The 25,756-nt window shown below is 39.6% G+C and overlaps 2 protein-coding genes and 1 long non-coding RNA gene across 3 annotated transcripts in view; 2 read left to right on the top strand and 1 right to left on the bottom strand.

Annotated features, from left to right (window-relative positions):
- mrpl11 (mitochondrial ribosomal protein L11) overlaps positions 1–7,850 on the top strand; it is a 34,685-nt gene extending 26,835 nt beyond the window's left edge. Inside the window, exons 3-6 of the mRNA XM_082178648.1 lie at positions 144–239; positions 5,617–5,710; positions 6,188–6,347; positions 7,639–7,850. Of these exons, the coding sequence (XP_082034774.1) occupies positions 144–239; positions 5,617–5,710; positions 6,188–6,347; positions 7,639–7,744 (456 nt within the window). The 3' untranslated portion in view covers positions 7,745–7,850. The remainder of the gene's footprint in view (positions 1–143; positions 240–5,616; positions 5,711–6,187; positions 6,348–7,638) is intronic.
- A 5,499-nt stretch (positions 7,851–13,349) lies between these two features.
- Positions 13,350–20,866, top strand: LOC309504769. The gene is made up of 4 exons (XR_014208162.1): positions 13,350–15,080; positions 15,322–15,385; positions 20,469–20,615; positions 20,729–20,866. It is a non-coding gene; the product is annotated as an uncharacterized lncRNA (long non-coding RNA).
- Positions 16,411–22,368, bottom strand: npas4a (neuronal PAS domain protein 4a). The gene is made up of 8 exons (XM_082178052.1): positions 21,912–22,368; positions 21,346–21,503; positions 21,100–21,202; positions 20,709–21,015; positions 20,482–20,591; positions 20,100–20,235; positions 18,245–20,010; positions 16,411–18,131 (listed from the first exon to the last, which is right to left on the bottom strand). The coding sequence occupies exons 1-8, from the start codon at positions 22,084–22,086 to the stop codon at positions 18,103–18,105; spliced, it is 2,784 nt and encodes a 927-aa protein (XP_082034178.1). The 5' UTR covers positions 22,087–22,368; the 3' UTR covers positions 16,411–18,102.
- Positions 22,369–25,756: the final 3,388 nt, after the last annotated feature.

Here is a 25,756-nt window from a genome sequence, read left to right as displayed (position 1 = left end):
AATGAGTTATCGAATGATTGACACCATGCAGCCACTCTAAATGGATATTGGTATTCATCAAAAGACTGCCCCGATGAATAACAGGCTAAAATGCGTGTGGGTCTAAACCTTTCTGAATGTTTTTCCTATGCTTTCTTTTCCAGAAAGGGATTCCAATAGGGGCCTTCTGCAAAGACTTCAATGAGAAAACCAAAGACCTCAAAGAAGGCATCCCTCTTCCCATCAAGATCAATGTGAAGGTAATGTAACCACTAATTAGGAATACTGTTGTCGTTTTCTCAGTGTCAACACCACTTTACCAATCAGTCACAGAAGTGACGTCTTGGGGGCCTCATAATACACCTTATTGCTTTCAATCAATCTTGCTCTCGTTTGTTTTGCCGCTTGTTTTCTCAGTTTATGAGTCCCCGGGGGTGCTCGTTTACATTCGCATCTCAGTCGCATTAGCAAACAGCATTAGATGCTTCTCGAATGCCAAAGCGCGGATTAGGCCTTCTACTGACATTATGATCAAATGAAGGTATTGAGCGAAGTGGATTAAACAGATGAACAGAGCTTTCCCAATCTGAGCGTGACTCGAAAACGAGGAATAGTCACTGATGCGGCGTATGCAATGTTCGTCTGGCCTAGGTTTATCTCCCCACTCACCTTCTCAGGGAGCTTCAGCACGTTTATTATAATGTTTTGTCAAGGACACACTTTCCATCATGGAAGTCAAAGACCGTAAATGTACTCTTAACTCAAAGTTTCTTGGAGAAATAGGGCCGTCTGATGGATCCCTCACTTGTGTGCATTAGCAGCTTTTTTTTTCCTGACACATTTTAGTCTTTGTTTCTCTCGTACAGTCGTTCTGTCTCTTCTAATCTATTCTCTCCCTTTTTTCACCCACCCTCTGTAACAAAATGAGAGGTCTAGCACTTTCTCCTCATATTCTCAGTCTCTTAAATAAAGATGGATTGAAGGCTGTTAGTAATGCTTGCCGAGTCGGCGACAGATTGCTGGGGCATTTGAGCAAAGGCCCATTATAAAGGTTGTGAGAAATGGCTTTTTATTATGGAGGGGTCATTGATCACAACTTTTAAAGTGGCACGACTGCGTGAAATGAGTTCTCATTACAGGTTTCTATCTCTTTTACATTAAAGAACTGTTGAAAAGCACTTGTGTGGTTTTCAATTGGAAGTCCCAGTTTCGATAACCCTCTCTGTCTAAGCGAGATGGGAGATGCTGTGGCAGTCCAGACGGGGGTGCAGACATTGTGAGTAAATTATATGGCCACATTATGCTCCGGCACTGCCACCCAATCTAGGGTGTTTTAATGTCTCTGGCTCATGTCTAATGCGCCGTCTCAGTCAGAATCCAAACACATAATCTTTTCTTCTGAGATGATTAAGTGAGTGTCCGTGGTCCAGTTCTGCCAGAGTTTGAATCTAAAGGCTTCTGTTGCATAAAGTAGAACATCTTTGGCAACAATGTCACCTTCATCTAGCTCATCCCTTTGTGTTGTCCTGTCAGTTGTGCTCGCCCGAGGGTGGGAATTGTCAGGCTTTGTTGTTGGCGCTCCTCTGCAGGTACATCAGCTCTCGTTCCAGGACCAGCTGCAAGACATTTTCAGAGGGAGAGAGAGGAAAATGTGCACCTCGGTGCTGATGCCATTCATCATTCGTTCTTTGAATACACATGCAACAGCTCACTGTGATTTGACTTGCTGATATGATCGTTTCTCATCTTTTTTGCAATAATAATAAATAAGGTAACACTTTTTGTTTAGGGTCCAATTCTTACTATTAAGTAGTTGCCGTCTATTAGTACTGATAAAGCATAATTAATGCCTTATTCCACATGACCATATATTCTACATTCCTTAATCCTACCTAATACCTAAACCTAACAACTATTGGGTGTGGGGTGTGGTTGCTAAGGTGCTCTCAGCAGTTTTAGCACATTGCTAGGTGGTTGCTCGTGTTATGATCCGGTTGTTGTTGTGGTTCTGGTTGTTTGTTTTTCTTTAGTTTTTGTAGGTCTGATTGGTGACTGGGGCATGACTTGAGCACACCTGAATCTCGTCATGGCACCTTTTTTAAACAACGTGCAGTTGTTAGTCGGGGCCGCTCCTAAGCCAGACCTGCGCTCCAGTTGTGAGAATATTTGTTTTGTTTCGCATCCATGCATTCTGACAACACTCACAGTTATTCACTCATTCACTTGCAGTCACGACTGACCAACATTATTGATTACTGATATTTAGATTTGTTGTTTTCTGTCATTTTTAATGTAATAAATTCTTAATTTTACTGTCATCTCCCCTAATGTGGCATCTTTGAGCCAGGTGTGACAAGTCATAAGAGCCCGTTCCCAGTATCCTTGACATCTAAAATTAAAAACGCTCTATTCATGCCAGGCCGGTAATTGGCGATGTCACTTTGTAAAAAAAACTGCGCACTTAATATGTACATGCACCATTTTCACAAATTCACATTTTTGTAGTTTACACTGAGACAATAATGGCATTGTTTTCAAAAACTTGCACTTTGAAACCCGTTTTCAACTATTTGCGTTTTCAGGCCCCCAAAACACTGTTGTTGTGTAAATGAATGGCCAAAATGCATGAAAAGTTTTCCTTCTTTTTAGTATTATTTATATTCTATTATAGCATTTATTAATATTTTGAATGACCTTTTTCATATTTATTTTTAGTTGCATTTAAGTAATTTATGTGCTTTTGTAACTTTTAGTCGTTTTTTTATATTTCTATCTAATCTTTATTTTAATTTCAGTTTTAGGTTTTTCTTTTTTCATTTTAGTACTTTTTTTATTAAAAAAATTAATAAAATTCTGTTAGTTGCTATGGCAAGATCTGATTGCTTAGAAATGTAGTACTTCTCAACCAGTTGTATCGTTTTATTTATACTGGATGAGATACAAACCCAAATTGTAAAACTTAGGGTGAGTGATTTATTCAAACACCTGAACCAGAGAACACCTTATTCAAACATGTTTATGAGCAATAGTAATATTAATGTTTGCCTTAGTAAACACCACTGTTTGTGCTTGTGTGTTTGCTTGTTTGTCTCTCTCTCTCTCTCTCTGTGCCTTTTACCCAACTCTTAGACTCTAACAAATAGAAACTGTGCATAAAGAAATACAATAGTGATAAAGAAAAGAGTCAATCATAAAGAAAAATTTGCATGAAAAAACCCCATAATATACTCTTTTAAAAAAAACATTTTTTTTAAAAAAAACATTTTTATTTGCAGTATTTATGAATCTCTTAAAGGAACAGGTCCCCTCAATTGTCATAATTTACTCACCCTCATGTGGTTCCAAACGTGTTTGACTCTTTCTTCTTTAAGGCATTTTTTTTTTCATATAGTGTAAATAAATAATGACCATGGTCTGTCAAGGAAGAAAAAAATGAAGATGAGTCAATATAACGCATGTGCTATATTGCAAGCCAACAGCTTTCATTGTATAGAAAAGAGTAGTTTGGACATACTACTACAAATAACATCTTTGGTATTCCACAAGCAAAAGTCAGATTCTGGTTTCTAAAGACATGAGGTTGAGTAAATGGTGACAGAATGTTTATATATTGGGTGAATCCCTTTAAGATATCCCTTTAACTTTAACATTGCCAAACAAAGGGAAATGTCTTTTTATGATTCATTCTTCGAGTCCTACAGGCAGATTAGGCCCTAAAGCTAGCGTCCTCTCACTATAACGATGAGCATTCGACAGGGATTGAAGATTAGCCTGAGCTACGTGATCTTTAGCTGCAGGGGGTGTGGGGGAAATTCTGGTCGAGTTTGCAGCACAATGCTTGCTTTAGGCTTGAGCCGGATGGCTGCAATGCATTTTAGCCAGGCTGTCTCCCCAAGTCAGACTGCCTGTGAAGTCCCAGTTGTCCCATTAAGCTGTCTGCTGCACACTCATTGTTTTTGAGCCTCTCTATGCAGACTAATCCCTGCCTTAAAGCTTTGGTTTCGGCAGGCCTGACAGACGAGGGTGTGTGCCGGGGGAATGGAGGGTGTGGATGCATGCGCCTGGCTTCACTCGACTCGACTTTGAGTTTATGAGAGGCTGTCAGAGTCTATGGATGACAATGAGATTCTGTCAGGCTCCAGAGACTCTATTGGATGCTATAGGATTTTAGCTCTTCTCGCACTCGAAGAGAATAGTGTTTGTGATACCCCCCGCTATGTGCGATGAGACTGAGAGACTGAGACCGATAGCTTGACGCCCACAAACCCAAAAACGAACACAACATTTCGTTCCCACAGTCTCAACAGATAATTGTCAAAAACAAACTCAACACACATAATGTTTCAGAATAACTGCAGTAGATAAGGGTGTTCTCAAATATTGTAAGCTTTCATTTTATTCATATCATTCTTATGTGGTTTTTATGTAATTTTTTTATTATGTCAGATACTGACATTTTACTTAATTTAGTTGTTCTATTCAAACAACATGGGTTTAATTCACATTTTCGTCTTTTGATGGAAATCAAGGATTATTTTTAAATGTACGCACGTGTAGTGAGCACACTTTTTTTTTTTTTTTTTTTTTTTAAAACATTTATTTTTTTGAGGGATCAGCAGTTGCAGTCCTGGTTCACTTGGTGCCTTAGGCAAGATACAACACCAGTGGGGAAAAACAGCACTTCTTAATGACTTTTAGTGGTTCTTTATATATGCAACAAACATATACTAAACAAACTTGCCACTGAACTTGACAGCCGGTGATCACCATGCATTTTAGTTGTATAGAAACCAGCAGATTTTTCTCAGGCAATTCAATTGATTGATTTGCCTTATTTATAGCATTTACACACATATCAGATAATTTATTGATTATCATATTGTTCCTTATTTATTTTAATTTATTTTTATGTACTGTCTTATTTTCTTCCTGCTCTGTGAATTTGATTGTATCTCCTTCCATATATGCATGCACATTTTTAATGTTCATATAAAGTCTGTGTAAAAGTCTGATTTAAAATTGTACTGACATTTTGATGTATTAAGGGGAAAAGTCATTTAAGTGACATGAGTGAAGGTAGGAAATTCAAAGCAAATAATCTGCAGCATGTACAACTCAAAAGGACTGACTGTTTTGGAAATGAACGAGAAATTTCGGTCACAACGTTTTAGACAAACTTAATTAGCAAAGATACAAATATATGCACATCCCTTCAATAGTTTGGGGTCATTAAGATTTGTGTTGTTGTTGCTTTTATTAAGTAAAAGCACATTAAACTGATAAAATAGTGACAGTAAGGATATTCATATTAGAAAAGATTTCTATTTCAAATAACTGCTGTTCTTTTTAACTTTCTATCCCTCAAACAATCCTGAAAAAAAAATATATATTGTGATTTCCACAAAAATATTAAGCAGCAAAGCTGTTTTCAACTGTTATTTAAACGTTATCAAATCGGCATAGAAGAATGATTTCTGAAGGATGATGTGACATTGGAGTAATAATTTATTGTATACGTTATATATTAAAAAAAATTTTTTTTTTTTTTTTTTTTTTCACCTGGCTCTGAAATGGATGAACCTGGGTTATTTTGAATGGGCTGAGCTTACCCCTCTTCTTTTTTTTTTCTTCTTTCAGTCGGACAGGACGTATGACCTGAAAATTGGGCAGCCCACTGTTTCTTACTTCTTGAAACAGGCCGCCGGCATTGAAAAAGGAGCCGGAAAGACTGGTAAGCGAAACCCTATTACGAGCAGGGCTGCTGTGGCCATACATCCTTCCTTCCATCTCTCAGCAGTCTATTTGTATATCTTGCCACTGCCTTATGTTTCAGTAATAGACAGACTCCCCCCGCGGGGTGTTTTGGTTCAGATTGAATTTTTTGACTGATGATATATTGATGATGAGCAGCACTGGTAGGGAGCCGTGCAATTACTAAGGGGAACTCTGTGGTGAAGGTGGCATTTAAAAAAAGGAGAATTATGGATTTGCTTCATTTTCATACATTCCACTCCACCTCAATTATTCTTTCTTATGCGCCCACTCTTTCCCTCCCCCTCTTTCTGTTACCTCTCGCCTTCACTCCATCTCCACTTCCGATTTGCTCTATCATGACCAACCACACCTCCTGCTGGTTTCTCTTTCTGTGCTGCTGTGTTTCATCACCTCTCTCTTTCACCTTGTCCCTTCACTTTCCCGTATCTATCAGGGCATGAGATCGCTGGAATGGTGACTGTGAGGGCCGTATATGAGATTGCACAGGTCAAATCTCAGGACGACAGCTTTAAGCTGCAGGACACCTCCATGCAGAACGTTGTCAAGAGCATCATCGGGTCCGCCAGATCCCTCGGCATCAAAATCGTCAATGAGTGAGAGTCCTTCAAACATTCTACCACATTATTCACAACATACAATACCAGTGAAATGTTCACTCATTCTTGCCATTTTCCACATTTTATAACAATAATAATGTCTTCAAAGCTAGAGAATAGCAGAGGTGGATGTTATGTAATGACCAAAGCAAATATAAACTTCTATTCAAATGTTTGGGGACAGTAATGTTTTTATTTTTATTTTGTATTAATACTTTTATTCATCATTTATGCATTAAATTGATCAAAAGTGACTTTCAAATTGTTTTATTATTATGGTTTCCTCAAGAATATTATGCAGCACAACTGTTTTTAACATTGATGATAATGAGAAATGTTTCTTGAGCAGCAAATCAGATTTCTGAAGGATCATGTGACACTGAAGACTGGAGTAATGATACTGAAAATTCAGCTTTGATCACAGGAATAAATTACATTTTAAAACAATAAAACACAAAACATGTATTTAAAATGTTTATAATATTTTACAATATTACTGTCTTTACTGTATTTTGATCAAATAATTGCAGCCTTGTTAAGCATAAGAGACTTTCTGCAAATCTCATCAATACCCAGACTATTGAATGGTAGTGTATCTCTTTAAAAATATAATTAAAATTTTAGTTTTATGAAGACATTTATATTTAGACATAATTTATATACAAGCAATGTTTTCTTCATGTCTGGTCTCTACTGTGAGGTTTAAACATCCGTCTTTTCCTTGTATAAATATTTTAGACATCCCACCACCTAGTAAAGACCTTAATAAGAGATGTGAATAAATAATGACTGAATAAATCAAGTCTTACTTCACACTCTCGCCAATGACTTCAGTTCTTGTGCTCATTTATGCCATTTCTCACAGTTGAGAATTGAGCTTGATTTACAGTCTTTTAAAAATGAATCATAAAATTCATGTTATGTATAATTAATGCTTTAATAACACTGAGAGATTGTAAGGGATGCTGCTAGCTTAATTATTGACACTATTCATTTGAGAAGTGTTTGCTTGACACCTTCCAGAACCTTTTCTATCCCGAGTCTCTGCGACGTCAAATGTCATTGCACCGTTGAAATCTGGCAACATTTTGACAGCCTGTTCTGTTAGCAGAGTCTGGTCTTTTTCTTAAACCAAAGCTCTTTAATAAATGAGCCATGACACCTAGGTGCAAATGCTCAGACCCATCATTATACTTGAAGGAAGAGCAAAGCTCGATCGCTAGAAATGTTTGAAATTCTAATGTAATGTATCTGTTGATATGCCTCTAATCTCCGTCTTCTCTGTCAGCCTGTCACCGCTGGAGTACGGCGAGTTCCTCCGGGAGCGTGCGGAGAGACTGAAGGCAGAAGCGGAGGCAGCCGCTGCCGAGGCTGCAGTAGTAAAGAAGAAATGAAGAGCTGCTGTGTGCTAGTTATCATTACAAAACCCCCATTCACACGGATTCGTCCCACTATTCCGGATGTGTTTTTCTAATAAAATGCTGCTGTTTTACATCCAAATATATTGAAGTGTATTTTTTTTTCTTTTTCTCAGTATCTCTCGTTGTTGACTCCCACTAGCTCTTTTCTTTTTCTCTGCCTCCTCCAACCTTTTTTTAGGCCTCTGAGACACTTTCTCCTACTCTTTCTCTCGTATCCATCTCTTTTAGCCATCTCTGGGTAGTAATTCAGGGGTTTTTATAACTGCTGTGTCTTTGACACCTGTGCTGAAGTAGATTGCCCTTTGGCAACACGATGACAAAAAAACGTGTTTATGTGATGACACGTTTAATACTTATTTTAAGCAATTGTATGCACCCAAACTGGTAGAAAAGTTTGTCTCAATGCCTTTGCTATAGTTTTTTTAATGTTTATCTTGCATAACTGATAATATTTTATCTGGGTTATGTAATCAGATTCCAAAAATGAAATGCTTGTAATTAGATTATATTACGTTTTAAAATACTCAATTAGACTACTGTTACTTTTTTTTACTTAAAGGAACACGCCGACTTTTTGGGACTTTGGCTTATTCACCGTATCCCCCAGAGTTAGATAAGTCCATATACATACCATTTTCATCTCCGTGCTTGCCGTAACTCTGTCTGACGCACCCACCGCTAGCCTAGCTTAGCACAAAGACTGGAGGTAAACGGCTCCAGCTAGCATACTGCCTAGAGCCCTGCACGGGGCAAAACACTGTCCATTACATAAGCATGCAGTAGAGAATATTATATAGCCAAATGTGATCCAGTAGTAAATAAAGATTTACGGCCTACCTTTTTTTGATGTAAAGTAACTTTACTGAAGAACAACGTTTCAAAGAACTCTTCGCCAAATGGCTAACGTTTAATAATAATAAAAATATAACAAAGAAAAAAAATCCGTTGAACTGAGTAGGCTCATTCACTGTTTATTCGCGATCGTTGTGAAGAAAAAGAATAGCATCCACTGTTGAAGGCTTCAGGCTCTTTGATTGTTGTGGTAATCAAATCAAAACTCTTTCAAAATGCAGCTTTTCCTGAAGTATTGGGAACTTTTAGTAACTCCCCACGCTGGTCTGTCACCTTGCACGCGCGTCGCGTTACTCGCGTGATCGCATATTGCGTTGCATATTTATCAATATAACAATATTTCATACAGTAGCCTGCGCTCTGCACGTATATTATGTGTATGATGAAAGTAGAAAAGCTCAATGAGCCTGAGCCCGAGTCCGACCAAAAAAGCCCGATCTGTAAAAAAATATATAAAAAATAAAAAAATTGACCCGACCCAGTAAGTGACAAAATAACGCCAACATTTTCCTATTTACATGTTGTGATTTGTATAGTCACAGCGTGTACAAATAACATGGTCACATATTCTTAGAAGGCGAAGCACTGCTACTTGGGCGGAGTGATTTGCTCGCAGCGCCTGAGAAGCCACGTGGTGAGGAGCAGAGTTCGCTCAGAATTGGAGTAAATCACTCCGCAGAAGTAGCAGTGCTTCGTCTTCTGAGAATATAGTTCCCAGTATGTATACGGTTAGAAGATGTGAGTGACCTTGTTATTCGTACACGCTGTGACTGTACAAATCACAACATGTAAATAGGAAAATGTTGGCGTTATTTTGTAACTTATTGAGAGCAGTATGCTAGCTGGAGCCGTTTACCTCCAGTCTTTGTGCTAAGCTAGCGGTGGGTGCGTCAGACAGAGTTATGGCACGCACGGAGATGAGAAGGGTATCTATGGACTTATCTAACTCTGGGGGATACGGTGAATAAGCTAAAGTCCCAAAAAGTTGTCGTGTTCCTTTAATATTCACAAAATGGCAGCAAAAAGTTCATGATTAATTGATTTTCTTTTATTTTTATTTTCATCTTTTAAAAGCGTAATACTTATACAGTACCTGTAAAAAGTTTGGAAACATTAAAAATGTTTAATGTTTTTGAAAGAATTGTCTTATGCTCACCAAGGCTGCATTTATGAAATAAAAAAACAGTAATATTGTGAAATAGTACAAATTAAAATAACTGCTTATTGTTTTAATGCAGTAAAGACCGTAATATTGTGAAATATTATAAAAAATTGAAATGCAGGTTTTCTATTTGATTGTATATTAAAATGTAATATATTCCTGTGATGGCAAAACTGAATTTTCAGCATCATTACTCCAGTCTTCAGTGTCACATGACCCTTCAGAAATCATTCCACAAAAATATTAAGCAGCACTATACTGTTATTAACATTGATAATAAGGGGGGAAAAAGCACTATATAAGAAAATGTGACTTTTGGGATAGAGCTTGGGAAAGAAACCTTGAAGTGCCAGACTGTGCAGGCAAATAGAAGATGTGTAATGGATGGTAATTTGTTCCATAATGGACTAGCCCGGCACTGACCCATTGAACAGTGAGAGACTTCACAAGCACCGCCAAATCACTTTCCTCAAAGTCAAGTGCATTCGTGATTGTTTTCCAAAACGTTTGTCTAAAGTGAGTGAAGGGCAGAGATTTTTTTCCCCCTTTGCGAATATCACAATAGACCATTTGGCTCTCTCTTTGATTTAAACGAGATTGCGGTGTCTGCAGTCTATCTAGGCTTCAGTGACAGAGTGTTCTCCATGTCGCTGACTGCAATTTCATAAGAACGGAAGCACAAGAGACAATAACATGAAGAGGATGTGATTTCACGTGGCATCATGGTCCACCCCCCCACCCATAAAGAATGATGGCTGTTATATTTGGTGCTTATAAAGGGCAAAAGGCATCAGAATCTATATCTTATGCATTAGATGAAGCTTGTCAAAGTGCAGAATCTCAAAAGAGCCCTGAAGGGATTTAGAGGCAAGAGTCTTTCTCAGACACGGTCTTGTGGTCATAGGAGATCCGCAGTGCGTTTTCGCTTTACAAATGAGATTTGCTGTTACGTAATCCAACCCTTCTTCATTATTATACACCTGTAGTGAACCCCACACTTACCTCATGAATATTGCAGAAAGTAGACAGAAGAACCCCACTTAGGAATCAAAAATTCAATTTTTGCCCTCATCTTTTAGTCCATATTAATACAAAATGGCCTGGGGCATAAACTAAAAAACAGAGAAACTCTTGTGCATATTAACAGCTGTGTCCATGCAAAAGTGACAGTGAATGCCACAGCATGTACAAAAAAAGTGCTGCAATAAAAAATATTTGCCTTTTGAATCTGTATTCAGCCAATTTCATAGAAATACCAGACATCAGAAAAACTCTCAACATCAGCTGATATGCCATTAGGGCTAAAAGATAATGTCTGCTCCACTTCAAAGAACTACAGAAGAGGGGGAGTGTTTCCAAATAGGCAGCAATTTGAAGATGTGTATACACATCAGTGCAGTGGAGACTTCATAGAAAAAGCTTTTCAGGTTAGCTGAATGCTAAAATGAAACCTCAATTAACAAACATCCTTCTGATAAAGACAGAGGCAGAATTTGGAATAAGTATGTTGTGATTATTCAACATTCTTTCTTGCTCTATCTATCTATCTATCTATCTATCTATCTATCTATCTATCTATATCTATCTATCTATCTGTATATCTGTTTGTCTATCTATCTGATCTGTCTGTCAGTCTGTGAAAAGATTTTGTCAATATGTCAATCGATGTACATCACTCATAATACATTTATTTGGCTTGTTCCAATACAACAACAAAAAAAACAGAAGAAAATAAAATTGTCTGCTTCTTAAATTAAATAGTTTAATTAGTAATTTTATTAAGTTTCCTCATCCGAATATGTTCTGATACCTATTTGTGTGGAGGAGAGCAGGCCACAACCTAACACATTTTTACTTTTGTCTAGTACAAATATGTGGTCTTGTTTCATTATTACAGTGTATATTTTTTTGTTTATTTACCTTAAAAAATTGAAGTGTAGTTTGACAAAATCATGACCATATTTTAAAATGTTATCCAATATAATAAAAAATATGCAAACTAAAATATTCTGTCAATAAAATACAAATGAACTTTTCTATTTAAATAATGGTGTTTTAATAATTAAAAATAAACTTTTTTTATTAAAAGAAATGTACTTTTGCTATGATTAAATAAATGTTCAGCGATATCTTCCAACGGGTTTTTTTCTCCATAGAGTGTTGATATGGCAGAACAGTTATGCTAGAAACGTTTAAATAATGTGTGTTACCTCACCCCTACTGTACCTATTGCATTGCTCTCAGCATTTTTCATTACTCCCCTTTTGTAATCTCAGCATGAGTTTGAATCTTGGATTCCTTTCCTGAATTTCCACGTTGTTTCTAATTTTAGTTAGCCTACGCTTTGTTTCCACTGAGTTCTCACTGGAGAATAAATTGTGCTTTCTGGTAACACTTTAGCCTAGAAGATAATTAACGTTAGTCAGAAGTGGACAAAGTACACAACTTCCTTACGTGAAAGTACAAAATACTACTTGTCAAATATTACTCCGTTACAAGTAAAAGTTGTAAAGAGTAAAAGAAGGCCTACTCGTTTTTAAAAGTACTTAAGTATCAAAAGTAAAAAGTAAATGTCAATGCATTGTTTTATTAGTGTTGCATTGTTGTATGTAATACTTACCTTATGCCTCTGAATCTATGCCTGCCTACCTCACCTCATATCAATTTCAGTGTTCCAGTAGTGGGATTGAATGTGAGATTGAATAAATGCACCCAATAACGTCCACGATGGTTTCGGACACCCAAATGGCTGTTCCCTCCAATAGTGCCCTATTTAAAGTTGTTTGGCTTTTAGAATGAATATGTTAGCCGTACTGTTATCTATAAGCTAGTGTGCTCCAAAACAATGACAAAATTCGCATTTACAAGACCAAACCCAGCGTTGAAAATTAAAATCAGGTTGATGTCAAAATCCAACGACGTTAATCTCCAACGTTGGACAGATGTTGTATTGTGGTTGAAAATGAAAAACAGGTTGACGTCAGAAACCAACTTCAGTCGGGTTCTGACGTCAACCCGACTTTCATTTCCAACCAAAATCCAACGTTTTGGTTCTGACGTCAATCCGACGTCGGGTTCTGACATCAAACCGACTTTCAACCATTTTCCAACCAAAATGCAACCCCTGCAACTAAAAGCATCCCCTGACTGACGTACTCAAGGACCTTGATAGAAATGTAGTGGAGTAAAAAGTACGATATTTGTCTTTCAAATGTAGTGAAGTTAAAGTAAAAACTTTCCAGAAAAAGTAATACTCAAGTAAAGTACAGATACTCAAAAAGTGTACTTAAGTACAGTACTCAAGTATGTACTTTGTTACTGTCCACCTCTGACGTTAGTTAATAAAAATACAGTTGTTCATTGTTTGTTCGTGTTAGCTCAGGTCCATTAAATTATTTACAGATATAACATTTTATTTTAATGATGTATTAGTAAATGTTGAAATTAATATAAACTATATACATTCTTTATATGTATTTTTTCACTGTTAGTTAATGTTTAGGCTTTTAATAAATGGATCGTTGTTGTAAAATGTTACATGCTTCTTCTGAACGCCAAATTTATTGAAAAGGCTATTTGTTTTCTAAAATTGCGATTTAATTCACAAGGCTCTTTGAATGTCCACACGATGGCACTGCATGTTTAAAGACTGTTGCAGGTTGTTCACAGACTCGGGTGATCATCCTATGGTGAGTAACTCCCTACACTACATCCTAGAGAGTAACTGTAAAGCCCGAGAAACCAGTCAGATCTGTGTCCCTTTGTGCATATAATTTATAATCACGCCATGCGTAACTAGATGCTTTTGTCTAAAGCCTGAGACAAATTTCTTAGACGCTTCTTCTGATCTTGGCTTCTGACTGATCGTCTTCGAGCCCCAGTGAGTGGCTTTACTTTGATGTGAACTAACCTTTGTCAGCTGCCTCTACCAACTTCAAAAGTCTCTTTCTGCATAACGAATGCAAAAATTAGTTTGCTTTTAAAGAGACAAAATGGAGTGTCTAGCTACATATCTGTTTAATAAATGAAAATCATGCCACCTCGCGACTGGCGTGCTCTAATTCATGTGAATTAGATGAGAGACTTATAATTAGACATGTCTAATTCGAATTCAATTTCATGTGACGTCGATGTCACAATCAAATCCAATACATGTAAAATGAAGTCACTCTCCAATACGTTTAGAATGGTCTAATTTTGAAAGAAAGCAGGTAGAATACTAATCTGTCTGGTATGTAAAACAAAAGAAAAATGCTGTCATTTACTCACCTCATGTTGTTTCAAACCTGTATAAGTTTCTTGCTCTGTTGAACACAATAGAAGATATTTTGAAGAATGTTGTAATCAAACCATAGTGGTGGGGGAAAACACTATGGTGTAGTGGCATAGTGGCACTATGGCACAGCGGTTTGATTACCAACATTCTTCAAAATATCTTTTATTGTGTTCAACAGAAGAAAGAAACTCATACAGGTTTGGAACGACATGAGGTGAGTAAATGATTACAGCATTTTCATTTTTGGGTGAACCCAAAGGTCTGTGTGAAGGTCCGTCTGTACCATGAGGTAGTTGCATGAGCTCAGTGTTACAGGATTAGTTTCAAGTTTCCAAAATCAAAACCAAACAGACTTTGTTGGTCCCATGACACTGATCATTTAAAAATGATAATCCATATGTAATAGATTAAGGCTAATAATTACAATAATATCCAAATCACACAAAATAATTATTATGAATAGTTGACAATATTGTCTTTAAAAATCTCTTTTTGTGTAGTAACTTTAATTTAGAGTAGAAACTGGGGGAGTGGCTTCTTTGTCTGTCTCTTTGTTCACACCGAGTTTTAATTTCAGTTTGAGATCTCTTACCTAGAACATAATCTGCCCTGGAACAGGTTTGCCATGGAGTGCAAGTTATTATGGCAATGAAAAGCCAAGCCACTTTCATTGTGCCTAAAACACAGGGTTGGCACAAACTAAACTGAAACATGCCTGGCTAGGCTTATCCACCTTAACCGGCTTCATGGGTGCTTCTTAATACTCAAATTGATGTTTCCTTGTTTCCTCACTCCTACGTCCTTAAGCCAGTGACCCGGAAACCGATCGAACTCGGCCATCTTGAAGGACATCTCAGTTCTCTAATTGCACCGTGAGGAGGCGAGGAATATGGAGCAAGGAATCTTCCTAAGGAGTCATGAGCGAGGATACACAGGTGTTTCCTTCCCTTGCATCCTATGGGGGTGGAGCTGAGATGCAAGGAAAGGAAGCAAGAGAAAGAGAATGAGAAGCACCCATGGTAAAAACCACAGGCTTCCACTTCCTAATGTGTGTGTATTTGTATGTTTCCACAAGGGGGAATCCGTTTTAATTTGTTTTATATTATATTTTATATCTTTCATAATTTATTATATGTATCCTTACTAATCTCTTAACAGCACTGATGACAATATATGTTCAGAGACTAAAAAAAATATTTTGTCTGTGTGATATATGTTTAAAAACTCCTGAATGTTTTCTATTCCATCATTTTTCTACAGGAGTGCTACGGACTCAGGGACCGCCAACCTAGAAACCCCAGAATGAAGAAGTAATATTTTCTAGGTAACATATAATAATTTTTATTAAAAAATTCCTTGCTGTTTCTCCGCTGGTGCAAGCTGGTAAACCATCTTGGACCAGCAACAAACTATGTACCAGTCATACAAGCTTAAGTTGGTCAAGCTCTATCCATCCTTGCATCCAAACTGTAGTTTTCAATGATACATTTTTAGGATTACTACAGAGATGCATTTTATTTGACACCAGATGGTGTAAGAGAGCCAATCTGGGTTTCTGTGACACTGTTTTGTCTCAATAAGCTGCAATGGAGAAGCGATGAGAGGCTGGAACAAAATGTTCCCATGCTGACGCACAGCTTGGTTCTACTCTTTTATGGCAGATGGTTACTATACTTATGATGCTTGATTATTTCTAAGCTCCCCAAGGTGCATTGTGCCTAAAAATAGAAGGTAAGAGGGAGCGAAAGAAAAGAGTTAGAGGAGATTGCGCTTTACATAAAAGATCTAGAATTGGGAGGAGGCTTTGAATCACAGCTTTTGGTGACTTAACATCGGTTGCTTTAATTGGCTGACTGGCTCTTGTACGTTAAATTCATTAGCATAGCAACACAGCTCTCCTCTCTCTCACATCTCTCTCTCACATCTCTCTCTCTCCTTTTTGGGAAGGATGCTGTGAGGAAAGGGAGGAGGGGACTAAAATTGGTGCCCCTGAGCAGGAAAGCCCATATATGGAGTCTGATAATGCTGTCATGCGACGTCAAAATAGCAGGTACATTGAGTGTGGGCTGAGAGAAAAAGAGAGAGAGAGAGAGAGAAAGAGAGGAGGGGGGGGGGGGGGTACGTGCGTGTGGCATTCAGTACGTGAGTGCGTCAAAGCGGGAAGCTGACGGTCTGTGCGAGCGCCTCTGTGTCAAGTGCGTACGTCAGTCTGAGTCAGATAGCGTCTCATCGCGAGCGTGCGTCAGTGGTGTTGCTGAGCAGTCTGCACTCCAGGGAAAGAGTGAGGAGAATGCTCTTAAAACAAGGGATACGGGGACAAGGATGATAGAGGAATGGGAGCGAGGAAAGGACAGTGGTTAGCAAAAGGGAAGGAAAGGAGGAACTAGAAACTGACACATGAGTACTTTTAAGTGCACTTTAATATAAATGCCTTTGTTTTGACAAACCAAATACACTTATCAGCGACACAAAAGAACACTGATCCACAATGTCCATTCTTCATAAATAGCATATGTCAAGTATGTTTTCATCTCATATGATACAAATGTCTCTGATATGTACAGACTGTTGTTTGTACAAATGTACAAATTATTACAATCTTTAACCATTCCGCATCATGCCTAGCTAGAGGCACGTGCACCAAGCACCCTGTAAATCAGCATACATACAATAAAATACTGTTTGTTTTTAAACGTAGCATGTAAATAGCTAGAACATAGGAATCAATCCTTTACTTGACCGTAGACAACTCTACGTTAGCATGTCGACACCATGGGCATAGAACCATTCTCAACCCGTGTCGATTAGTAACTGAATAGAAATAGAATTTCATCCCTATTTTCCTGCTCATTTTTTAAAACAAAACTTTGCTTCGTTTTTATAACCCCTCTCAAAAAAGAAGAATCAATCATTCACACAGTCATTGTCACCACTCCACACCGCAGACAGCAAAGTTACGATGTCACTGTGGTATTCACTAAATAAAGGTGCTGTTTCTCTTAGGTCTGCAACCTCTTGATGTGCCAGGCACATAAGAGCTTCTGCAGATTGCAAGCATTACAAATATTGATGCTGCAAAAGTCCAGTGCAATTCCTTCTAGCCATGCCCATCAGAGTAGTCGACCGAATGGATTCGTTACTCCTTCACTCAGTAGTAGCTAGAAATAAGTCCAGTAATGTCCGTGCATGCAAAGCCATGCACAATATTTTCTTCCTCTCCCTGGCGGCTTCCGCTGCAGCTTTTGTCCACCGGCCAGTAAAAGAACAATGTGAAAACTTGACTTGTCTTGCACACAAAGTGGAATTTGTTCACATTTGTACATGTGAAATGATATGTTCAAGAATTGCATTCACAAACTCGAAGCCCAATGTAGTCTGAATTCTGTCATTTATATTATCATTAGTTACTGAGCTGAAAGATTAGACTGGAAAGTCAATCAGCTGTGGTAAACATGCTGATATTATTACTTTTACAAACTGTTCACTTTTTGAAATGACCAAATATTGATCTATAATGTGAATACTTTCCACACATTGGACTTTGTGTATGTGTGATGCTGGATGACAAGCATTGAGCCATATAAGCTATCTGTTGTTTCTCAATGGAATCTGGAATCTTTTTTTCATGTCCTCAAAGTTCACAACTGAGTTTTCACTACAAGTGAATACAAATGCAAGTCTGTAAGTTGGTCTACACTTACATAGTCAGAGCTGTAACTCTCACTCATATAAGCTCATGTTACATTATAGCAGAAAGACATAAATTGATCTCTTAGTCCTCTTAGGACTTGTTACACACTAGTATATTGCATTGCTACCAAAGGGTTGCACTATTATTAACATAAATGGATGGATAATTAGATGAACAATTGTGAACATGACTGTTTACTCTCATTGGATTTGAGAAAGTTCAAGTCTTTTTTGGCATTATATACATTATGTATATATTTATACAATTAATTAATATTCACTTTTCAGCAAAAGTAGCTCCATGAAATATGACAATATGCCATACTTAATGAAGTAAGTCACAGACTTATTTTAGAACGGAGGATCACTTCCACTCCCATCTGTAAGACAAAAAGAAGGAACAGAGGACATAATGTTATTGACAATAATAATAATGTCAGTTTGGCAAAAGTGGCAACACAGCAGAGTGATCAGCAAAAAGACCAACTCTCACCTTTGCGGAAGCACTGTTGCGGTGCATGACATTGGAGTTGATACAACTCAGGTTGTTGCCCCAGGCCGGGGGCGATCGAGGCACCTGCCCCAAATATGGGTTCCAGGGCGGCCAGCTCCTCGAGGAGGGACTGGGCGCAGGGCAGGCCGGGCGGCGCAGGGCTGACAGGCGACGAGACAGGCACCGAAGCGGGGGAGGCGGTCAGCTGCAGTGGTGGAGATGTCGGTATGCCCATGAATAGAGGCGATGATGCTACCTCTGTCTCCATCGCAACTTCGTCTGCCGCCTTCCCATCTGCCATGTTGTCTGCGTTGACTGGCGACATCATAGCCCCTCGCCCGGCCTCATTGTTACAGTGCGCCGATTGGACGCTACAGAAGTGACCGGCACTCACAGCAGAGATCCCGTCAAAGTGCAAGGGTGGGCACCAGCACTCAGGAGAGGAGGGGGGGCTGGAGAGAGAGGAGTAAGAGTGAGTCGGTGAGAGGGGAGGGGAGGATGTGAGGTCCTGGAGAAGGGTCTCTAATATACTCTCTTCAAACAGAGACTCGTCATCAGAGAAGATGGGCAGGTCCAGGCCTTTCCAGGACTTGAGTGTGTAGAATTCACCCAACAGTGGGACTGTATCAAGTCCTGCAGAATTCAGAGACGGAGACTGAGAGCGTTCAGAAATGGTGGAAGGAACCAGCTTGGCCAGGAATGGATCTAAGTAGAAGCCCTCTGCTAGTGTGCTGATGTGCTGGGCTAAAAGCGAGATCTCCGTTCTCTCTTTTTCTCTCTCACGCAGTGAGGAGAAGAAGGGCAGGCTGGGCTGTTTTCCAGGTGAGGCTTCAGGTGTGAGGAGACCGTCTGGTGGGTAAGTGAGTGGCCCATGGGGGACGTCAACATACAGTGGACCACGGACTTCTGGTAAAGTCATGACCGTGCAGTCGCCATCACCTGGACTGTCAGGAGTAGGAGGGAGTTTTTCATAGAGCGACCCACTGCAAGACTCCACTGGGAAGAGGATATCTGTGGTTGGAGATGTTATAGTGAGTGGCAAAAGAGTCGAGAGTGTTGTCGTTGGAGGTGGTGTGCTGCCTTGTGGGTTTGATGGCTCAGATGGAGAAAGAGATGGAGCCGTCGTTGTTGTTGCTGTTGCAGTTGGAGCAAGAGGAGATGGTGAGGTGGCACCGGTAGGATCGAAGCTGAAATGAGGCTCCCCGAAGGGAAAATTGCTTCCACCTAGTTGAGGTGTGTATGGGGGTGTGCACACAAACTCCTTGGTCTGTTGGGTCTCGGAGGTAGGTACAGGTGGAAGAGGAAGGGGCAAGGCTGGTAGAGGAGGATCTATCTGGAATGCCGGTGGCAGCAGAATATTCTGAGTGAGGAAGTCCAAGTCAGACACTGTTGCAACCGTGACTGGAATAGGAGATGATGCAGAAGATGGACTGGCCACAGGTTCACTTGGCTCATGCTGGAAGAAGCTCTCTTCTTCCATAGAGGAGAGACTGGAACGTGGGCCACTCTCCAGTTGTACAGGCTCCAATGAAGAGCTGCCACCTTGTTCCTCAGTAGATCCTGCACTGCATGCGGCCGTACTGAAGTCAAATGACTGCCCAGAGAGGCCACTACTTCCTGGCGTGAACACTTGGTCAGGGCTTGAGAGTGTTTCTGGACTCTGTAAGCTTAGGCTTTCTTGTTGGGAAGTACTTGAACCCAGCACCAAGGAGAGCTGGGTCTGTTCAGAGCTCAGCTGCTGCCTGATTGACCAAGCCTCTGTCTCACTGTGGCAAAGAAAAAGAGTGATATTAGTGATATTCCTACTTCAACTTGGGTTATATACTTGACTTGATAGATGTAGGCTTTGCCTTACCTGATGATGTAATTGTTACTGACAATGGGGTTTTCCCCAGTTTCCAGCTGCAAGACCATATAAAGCCAGACCCATGAGTGATCTGTAGTCTCCACACGAACCACCATCTCAGCTCTGCCCTCTCCTCCCTCTCTCACTGTGTGGTGAAAAGAAAAGATGGGAGAGTCAAAACATATTCAACTCCTTGTGAGATTTAATGTCATGTCTTAGTGGGTAGTCAGAAATGCTTTTTCTCTGTTGATGCGTATTGCTCTGTATTGCTCGCTGTGAGTGTCAAATGTTGATAGGGAACTGTGAGGTACGAGAGTGCTCAAGCTAGGCCTAACCAAGCAAATTAAGCTGAGAATATTTTTTTGTTTATTCATTCAGGAGTGAGACTCACATAGGCTGCAGTGCTGAGCTGAGGCGTGTGAAAGATCCTGAGGATGCAGGAAGCTGTACCAAGATTGGGACCGCAGAATCTCCACATTTAGTCCCAAATAAACATTCACACTGAAAGTTGGAAAAAGATAAATGGTAAGGAAAATTGTATCTTTTAAAATCACATTATTATAAAATTACTTTTCATTTATAATTTTATTTATAAAAATACTAGTCATTTAACCTCACCTGTCTTGTGCTTCCTGAAGTCTCATGTCACGGCTATGCTGAGAACGGAAACATGGCAGGAAGAAGTTGCTCTCTAGTGTTGGAGCTGAAGATTGTTCTCTGTCCGGGGCAATTCCCCCTTGGGAAGTGTGAGGCTCCAGAGGAGCACAGAAACATACCCACACTGGGTTGGAAGTCCAATAAGATCCTGGGGAAGACTCATCGGGAGTTTCTGACAGGCAGTGGGCTCGGATTAAAACAAGCTTATTGCCTGCACTCTGCCTACGCACTGATTTGGAGGTGTTGAATCTGCAGCGGAACAGACGATCTAAGGGGGAAAGGCACAAAATAATGAGTCCTTGCATATCTGACATGTATTATCTATATGTGTGTCAAATTTTAAAGATCTTACCTGTGTCAGGTGAAGTTGGAGGCACCAGGTTACTCCTCATAATAAAGTGGTCTGCAGTGTCTATTATGTCGTACACACTGTCCCCTTGAGCGACCAAATCTACCTAAATATTCAAAAGAGAATATACTGTAGGTGAATGTCCTCTTTAATTTATTTTGCTTATAAATAGACTGAAATAAAATGAGATGAAAGGGAGGAAGGCTATAAAGATTTAATGAGAATAACTGTTATGTCTGCTTTACTCACCATTGAGTGTCCGAGGTGCTCTGAGACGCTGTCTGACAGGTACAGTAACTTTCCTTCACCAGTCAATAGCATGAGAAAACCTGGCATAACTTGAACCAACTCATTCAGTTCATGAAATGAGAGGAATCCCGTGGCTGCTTCAGCACTGCTAGCTGTATCTGAAATAAGTAATTTCAAGTCTGAATAAACTTCATCATATATAAAACGTCTAGTAGCCTACGAAAGAAAAGTTAGTTAGCACTGTTTTCAGCACCATGGACAGCGTTATGTTTCAGGACCATGGAGAGAAATTGCGTTCTAAAGCGATGTTTTCACTACATTTTCTTTTGTATCTTTAAAGATATTTCTTAATTCATATTACCAAACAGATAAGCAGCTCAGATATAAAAAAATATATAAAAAAATAAGATGCACCTGTTGCATCAACTCGCGGCAATAAAAGAGTAATATACAGCAATGTCTCAACACAAACTCAAATCTAAAAAGCTTCTTCTAATTGCATGCCTTAATTCTAATTTCATTGCAGTCTTTTATTCGACTATATTTGCAAAACAAACGATATTTACCTTGGCTGAAGAAGACAGACTTTCTCGTATACATGCAAGCCAGCGACATGATGTGAAGATAGGACAGCCGAGACTTGTCCGCATCGGAGATAGGCAACAAGTCCTTCAGGTTCCTAATCTCCGCGTTTATTTGGTCCCTTCGGGCTTTAGAAGCTCCTTTAGTGGACCGATACATTGTGGTTACTAACGGAAGAGGACTGTTTCTGAGGTTCGCTGAAAGTGTTGACTATGGGTGCAAGTTGAGAAAAGTGTGATGCTCTTTCCCAAAAGAGTTCAGGCGTGTTCACAGGTGTGTCATCTCAGCACATGTCCAGAGTACGGCTGCTCTTCTCCTTTCACCTGCCTCTCCCGGGTTTCCCCCTGCGGTTCCGCCACAGCGCCTGGCTCAGGTTGCGAACCGGAGGATGGATGGAGTCAGTCGGCTGCTGCTGAAGCCGTATCTCGCCCAGATATCAGGAGTCCGTAAATCTGGTAGAGTAACATTGCAAGCCAGTAACTTATATAGGCTGGGACTCCACCAGTGTAGGGGGGCTCCCAACGCGCCAACACCGACGTAAAAAAAGAGCGCGAGGGGAGGGGGGGATGGAGTAAAAAGGGGGAGGGAGAGGGGGGATTTATAGGTCTCATATCAGTGTAAGCAATGCTGAAACTCACTCATCCCACCCCTCCCAACCCTTGCGCTCTGACTCTGCTCCGACGTCAGCATCCCCTCTCTCCATTGATGACGTTGGCTTGAAATCGGGAGCTCCGGCGACGCAAAAAGCCCGATTTGGACAAAACCGAGCAATGGGCGGGGACAGAGAGTGAAACGTAGACGGAGTCACCGCACTCCAGTGTAAAGACGTGTGTAGAGAAAGGGGAGGTGGGGGGGCTGTTTTTCTGAGCTGCATACGAACGAGACCACTCTGCCCAAATTCTCTTGCTGATTGCCTCCAACTGACCGAATTCAGATATGATTCAGAAACTGATTCCTATATTGTGTTACAATGTCTTGCACTGCATGTTCATGGATGCAGAAAGGGTTTACATGGAAGCACGGATCCCTGACATTTTTGCTGTTAACTCATGCCTCACTGCGTTATTTGCATCATTTTCCACATTTTACAAGCTCTGTGACCACAGAATGAACCCTTAAACAGATTTTAAGGCAAAAAAAAAAAAAAAAGGCAGATTATAGTAGCTCTGGCCGCATGCGGGACACTGCAGTGCTTGTGATGGCTTTAAATTCAGCAGTGCATTTGCCCCAGTGAACCAGACGGTGTAAACGAGAACACAGAAATATCTGCTTTATTGTTACATAAATGCTTTCTCTCTGTCCTTATAAGGGAAACATGGGGCAATCATAGACAAGGACAGCAGCTGTATTGAGTTATGTCTTATGAGTTTGTGTGCGTAAGGCGACATTGTGGGGAAGAGCCAATGGCTCACTCAGAATCTATCAGCGCAATATGTAGTCACAGACTCAGTAATATGGGACACAAAATTGGTTGCTTCGTTATGAACTTGAGATGCTCCCGACGAGCGCAGTCTGAGTGAGACAGTACGTTTAAAGAATTAAATGGACATCAGGTTTATCCATCACAACTGACTAAATAGATTCTGTGAATCTTATTTCTCAGAAAATGAGAACTGTAAGGGAAGCCTAAAGCCCACTTTATACGTATAAACTCAGTTGTTTTGTGCACTGTCTCAGAGTTCGGTATGATTCCCATATTTGCCTGCTTCGAATTAGGCTAAAGTACAGGATAGCTCATGTTGAAATCAAATTTACTTGTTAAATATCCCACTTTATTTTAAACATTTTAAGTTAACATGGTAAGCATGTGCTTTTTTAAATAAAACAAAAAATTGGAAGCAAATAGAAATGCATAAAACAGATTAACGACTTTTAATCGCCCTCACAGTTGTCATGTGGTCTATATATAGGCTACACTCTCATATTTTCTGTAATCTAATATCCATTATGATCACATATCATATTATAAACCACGTTTGAAATTTCACTTTCAAGTTCTACTGCACCTCGGCGTGGTGGTCATGTATGATTTCACCTCTGTAGCTCTTTTTAATTGGTTGCACACTCTGTATTGCACCACTCGCCGGTCCCCACTAATTAACTTAAAATACCTGTCAAAAAAATGGCTCGTTTAAGTCACAAGCTCGACTGACGCCTATTTGCATCCTCTTTGGACAGTTTGTTCCATCCGTAATAATGTGGACAAGACGAGTGTCATAGACAAAAGTCTCGTGCGCTCGCTGCGGTCCTGCCATTCGAGTCGATTCGTTTTCAGAAGAGGAAGCGGTAGCCTGTTCACTGAAGGTGAGCTATTTTTAGCAACATGCAGAAACTCCAGTGCTTTTAGGAAAGTTACAGTGTTATCCATGTGGCTTGGCGAGGTTCAACGATGCAGTATCATACGTTTCATTTTCATTCATGATAAATAACCAATCCCAATCATTAAAAAATATACATCTGGATAGGAATAGCTATTCATTTATCAATACAAAGCTATTTTAGAAGTATTACTCTTTTAACAGTCCCTCTCAGAGGCACGCGCACATCACTGAAACCTGTTGCGCGCGTCAGATGACCGTTTCGCTTTTCTAAAATTAGCTTTTGGATAGTGCCTGACAAACGCACCCAAAGAGATTCACCGTCCTCGGCGACACATTTAGTCTTTTTAATAATACATTTGTGTATATTTGTGTTTGAGTAATTGAGGGTCGAAGAAGATTTATGCGAGAATCTAATTTCTGTTTTTGTTGGTTTCGGCTAGAATTCTCCCAACCCAAATTCCATCTTAAACGCATCTTAAACAGACCAGTTTGAGCAGGATGGGAGATCGGCTAACCGTTTTACATTGGTTTAAGAAATTATTTTCATCATAAGAGAAGTTTTCAATAAGCTCGGATCACATTTAATACAGAAATTGTATACAGCATGAAAAACAATCATTTGTGCAAATGCGTTAGTGGGATTAGCAGGAGGATATAGCAAAAGAATCCAGAGAGTGTTGCTATACACAGGACTCTTAATTTCCCTTTAGGATCTCATTATCCAAATGAATGTCTTGTTTGGTAGGCCCTAGTCTATTGACTAAGTTTTGATTTAGTTCCTAAAGCATCTTGTACTTGCTAAGACTAATTAAGATGCTCTCAAATTCAGTGGCAGAATCATGCATTAGCTAATGCTGAAGATAGATCAACCCGATCCCTAATGATCCATCCTTCGGTGCACCATCCGTGATTAAACCCTGGCAGTGGTCACCCTTTAACAAATTTCACCTCTTAAAATAGTTGGCAGGTTTTTCTGTTCAGCCAGCCCACAGAGTGATTCAGAAACACTGAAGCGTGCCAGGCTTTCTGTGTGGCTTTCTCAAGGTATAGATTGTATGAATAGCCTCTTCTCTTTGGCATCTTCAAAAGAGGGACAGTACAATATGGAACACCAGTGTTCAGCCTTCATCACCCATTTATGTTCAACTGAATGCAGTCCAAGAGCTCCACTGAGAGCAAATTCTTATAAGGAAGATGGGTGGTCACCTATTGTGAGGATCCAGTGCATAAAGTTTAATAATCCTTCTGCTTTCTTTACGGACCTTACTAAGAAGAATTGCACAAAAGAATCCCAAAATAATGCATTTCCTTCCTAATTCAGAATCATTCACACAAAATCAAGGAAAGCTATGTTAAAGGTGAGGATAAAACGCATATAAGGCCTTTTCAAAGTGTTCAATTTTTTGTACTTGTTATGTTGCAATCTGGGTTTTGTGAACCTTTGAAGGCAGAAGGTAAACGTTCAGTGTTTGACTGTCGGATGTGAGTAAATGGATAATGGCCAGCAT

This window comes from Leuciscus leuciscus (genome assembly GCF_965113295.1).
Source record: "Leuciscus leuciscus genome assembly, chromosome: 8".
NCBI classification, from domain to species: Eukaryota; Metazoa; Chordata; class Actinopteri; order Cypriniformes; family Leuciscidae; genus Leuciscus; species Leuciscus leuciscus.
This window is presented reverse-complemented; position numbering and strand designations above follow the sequence as displayed.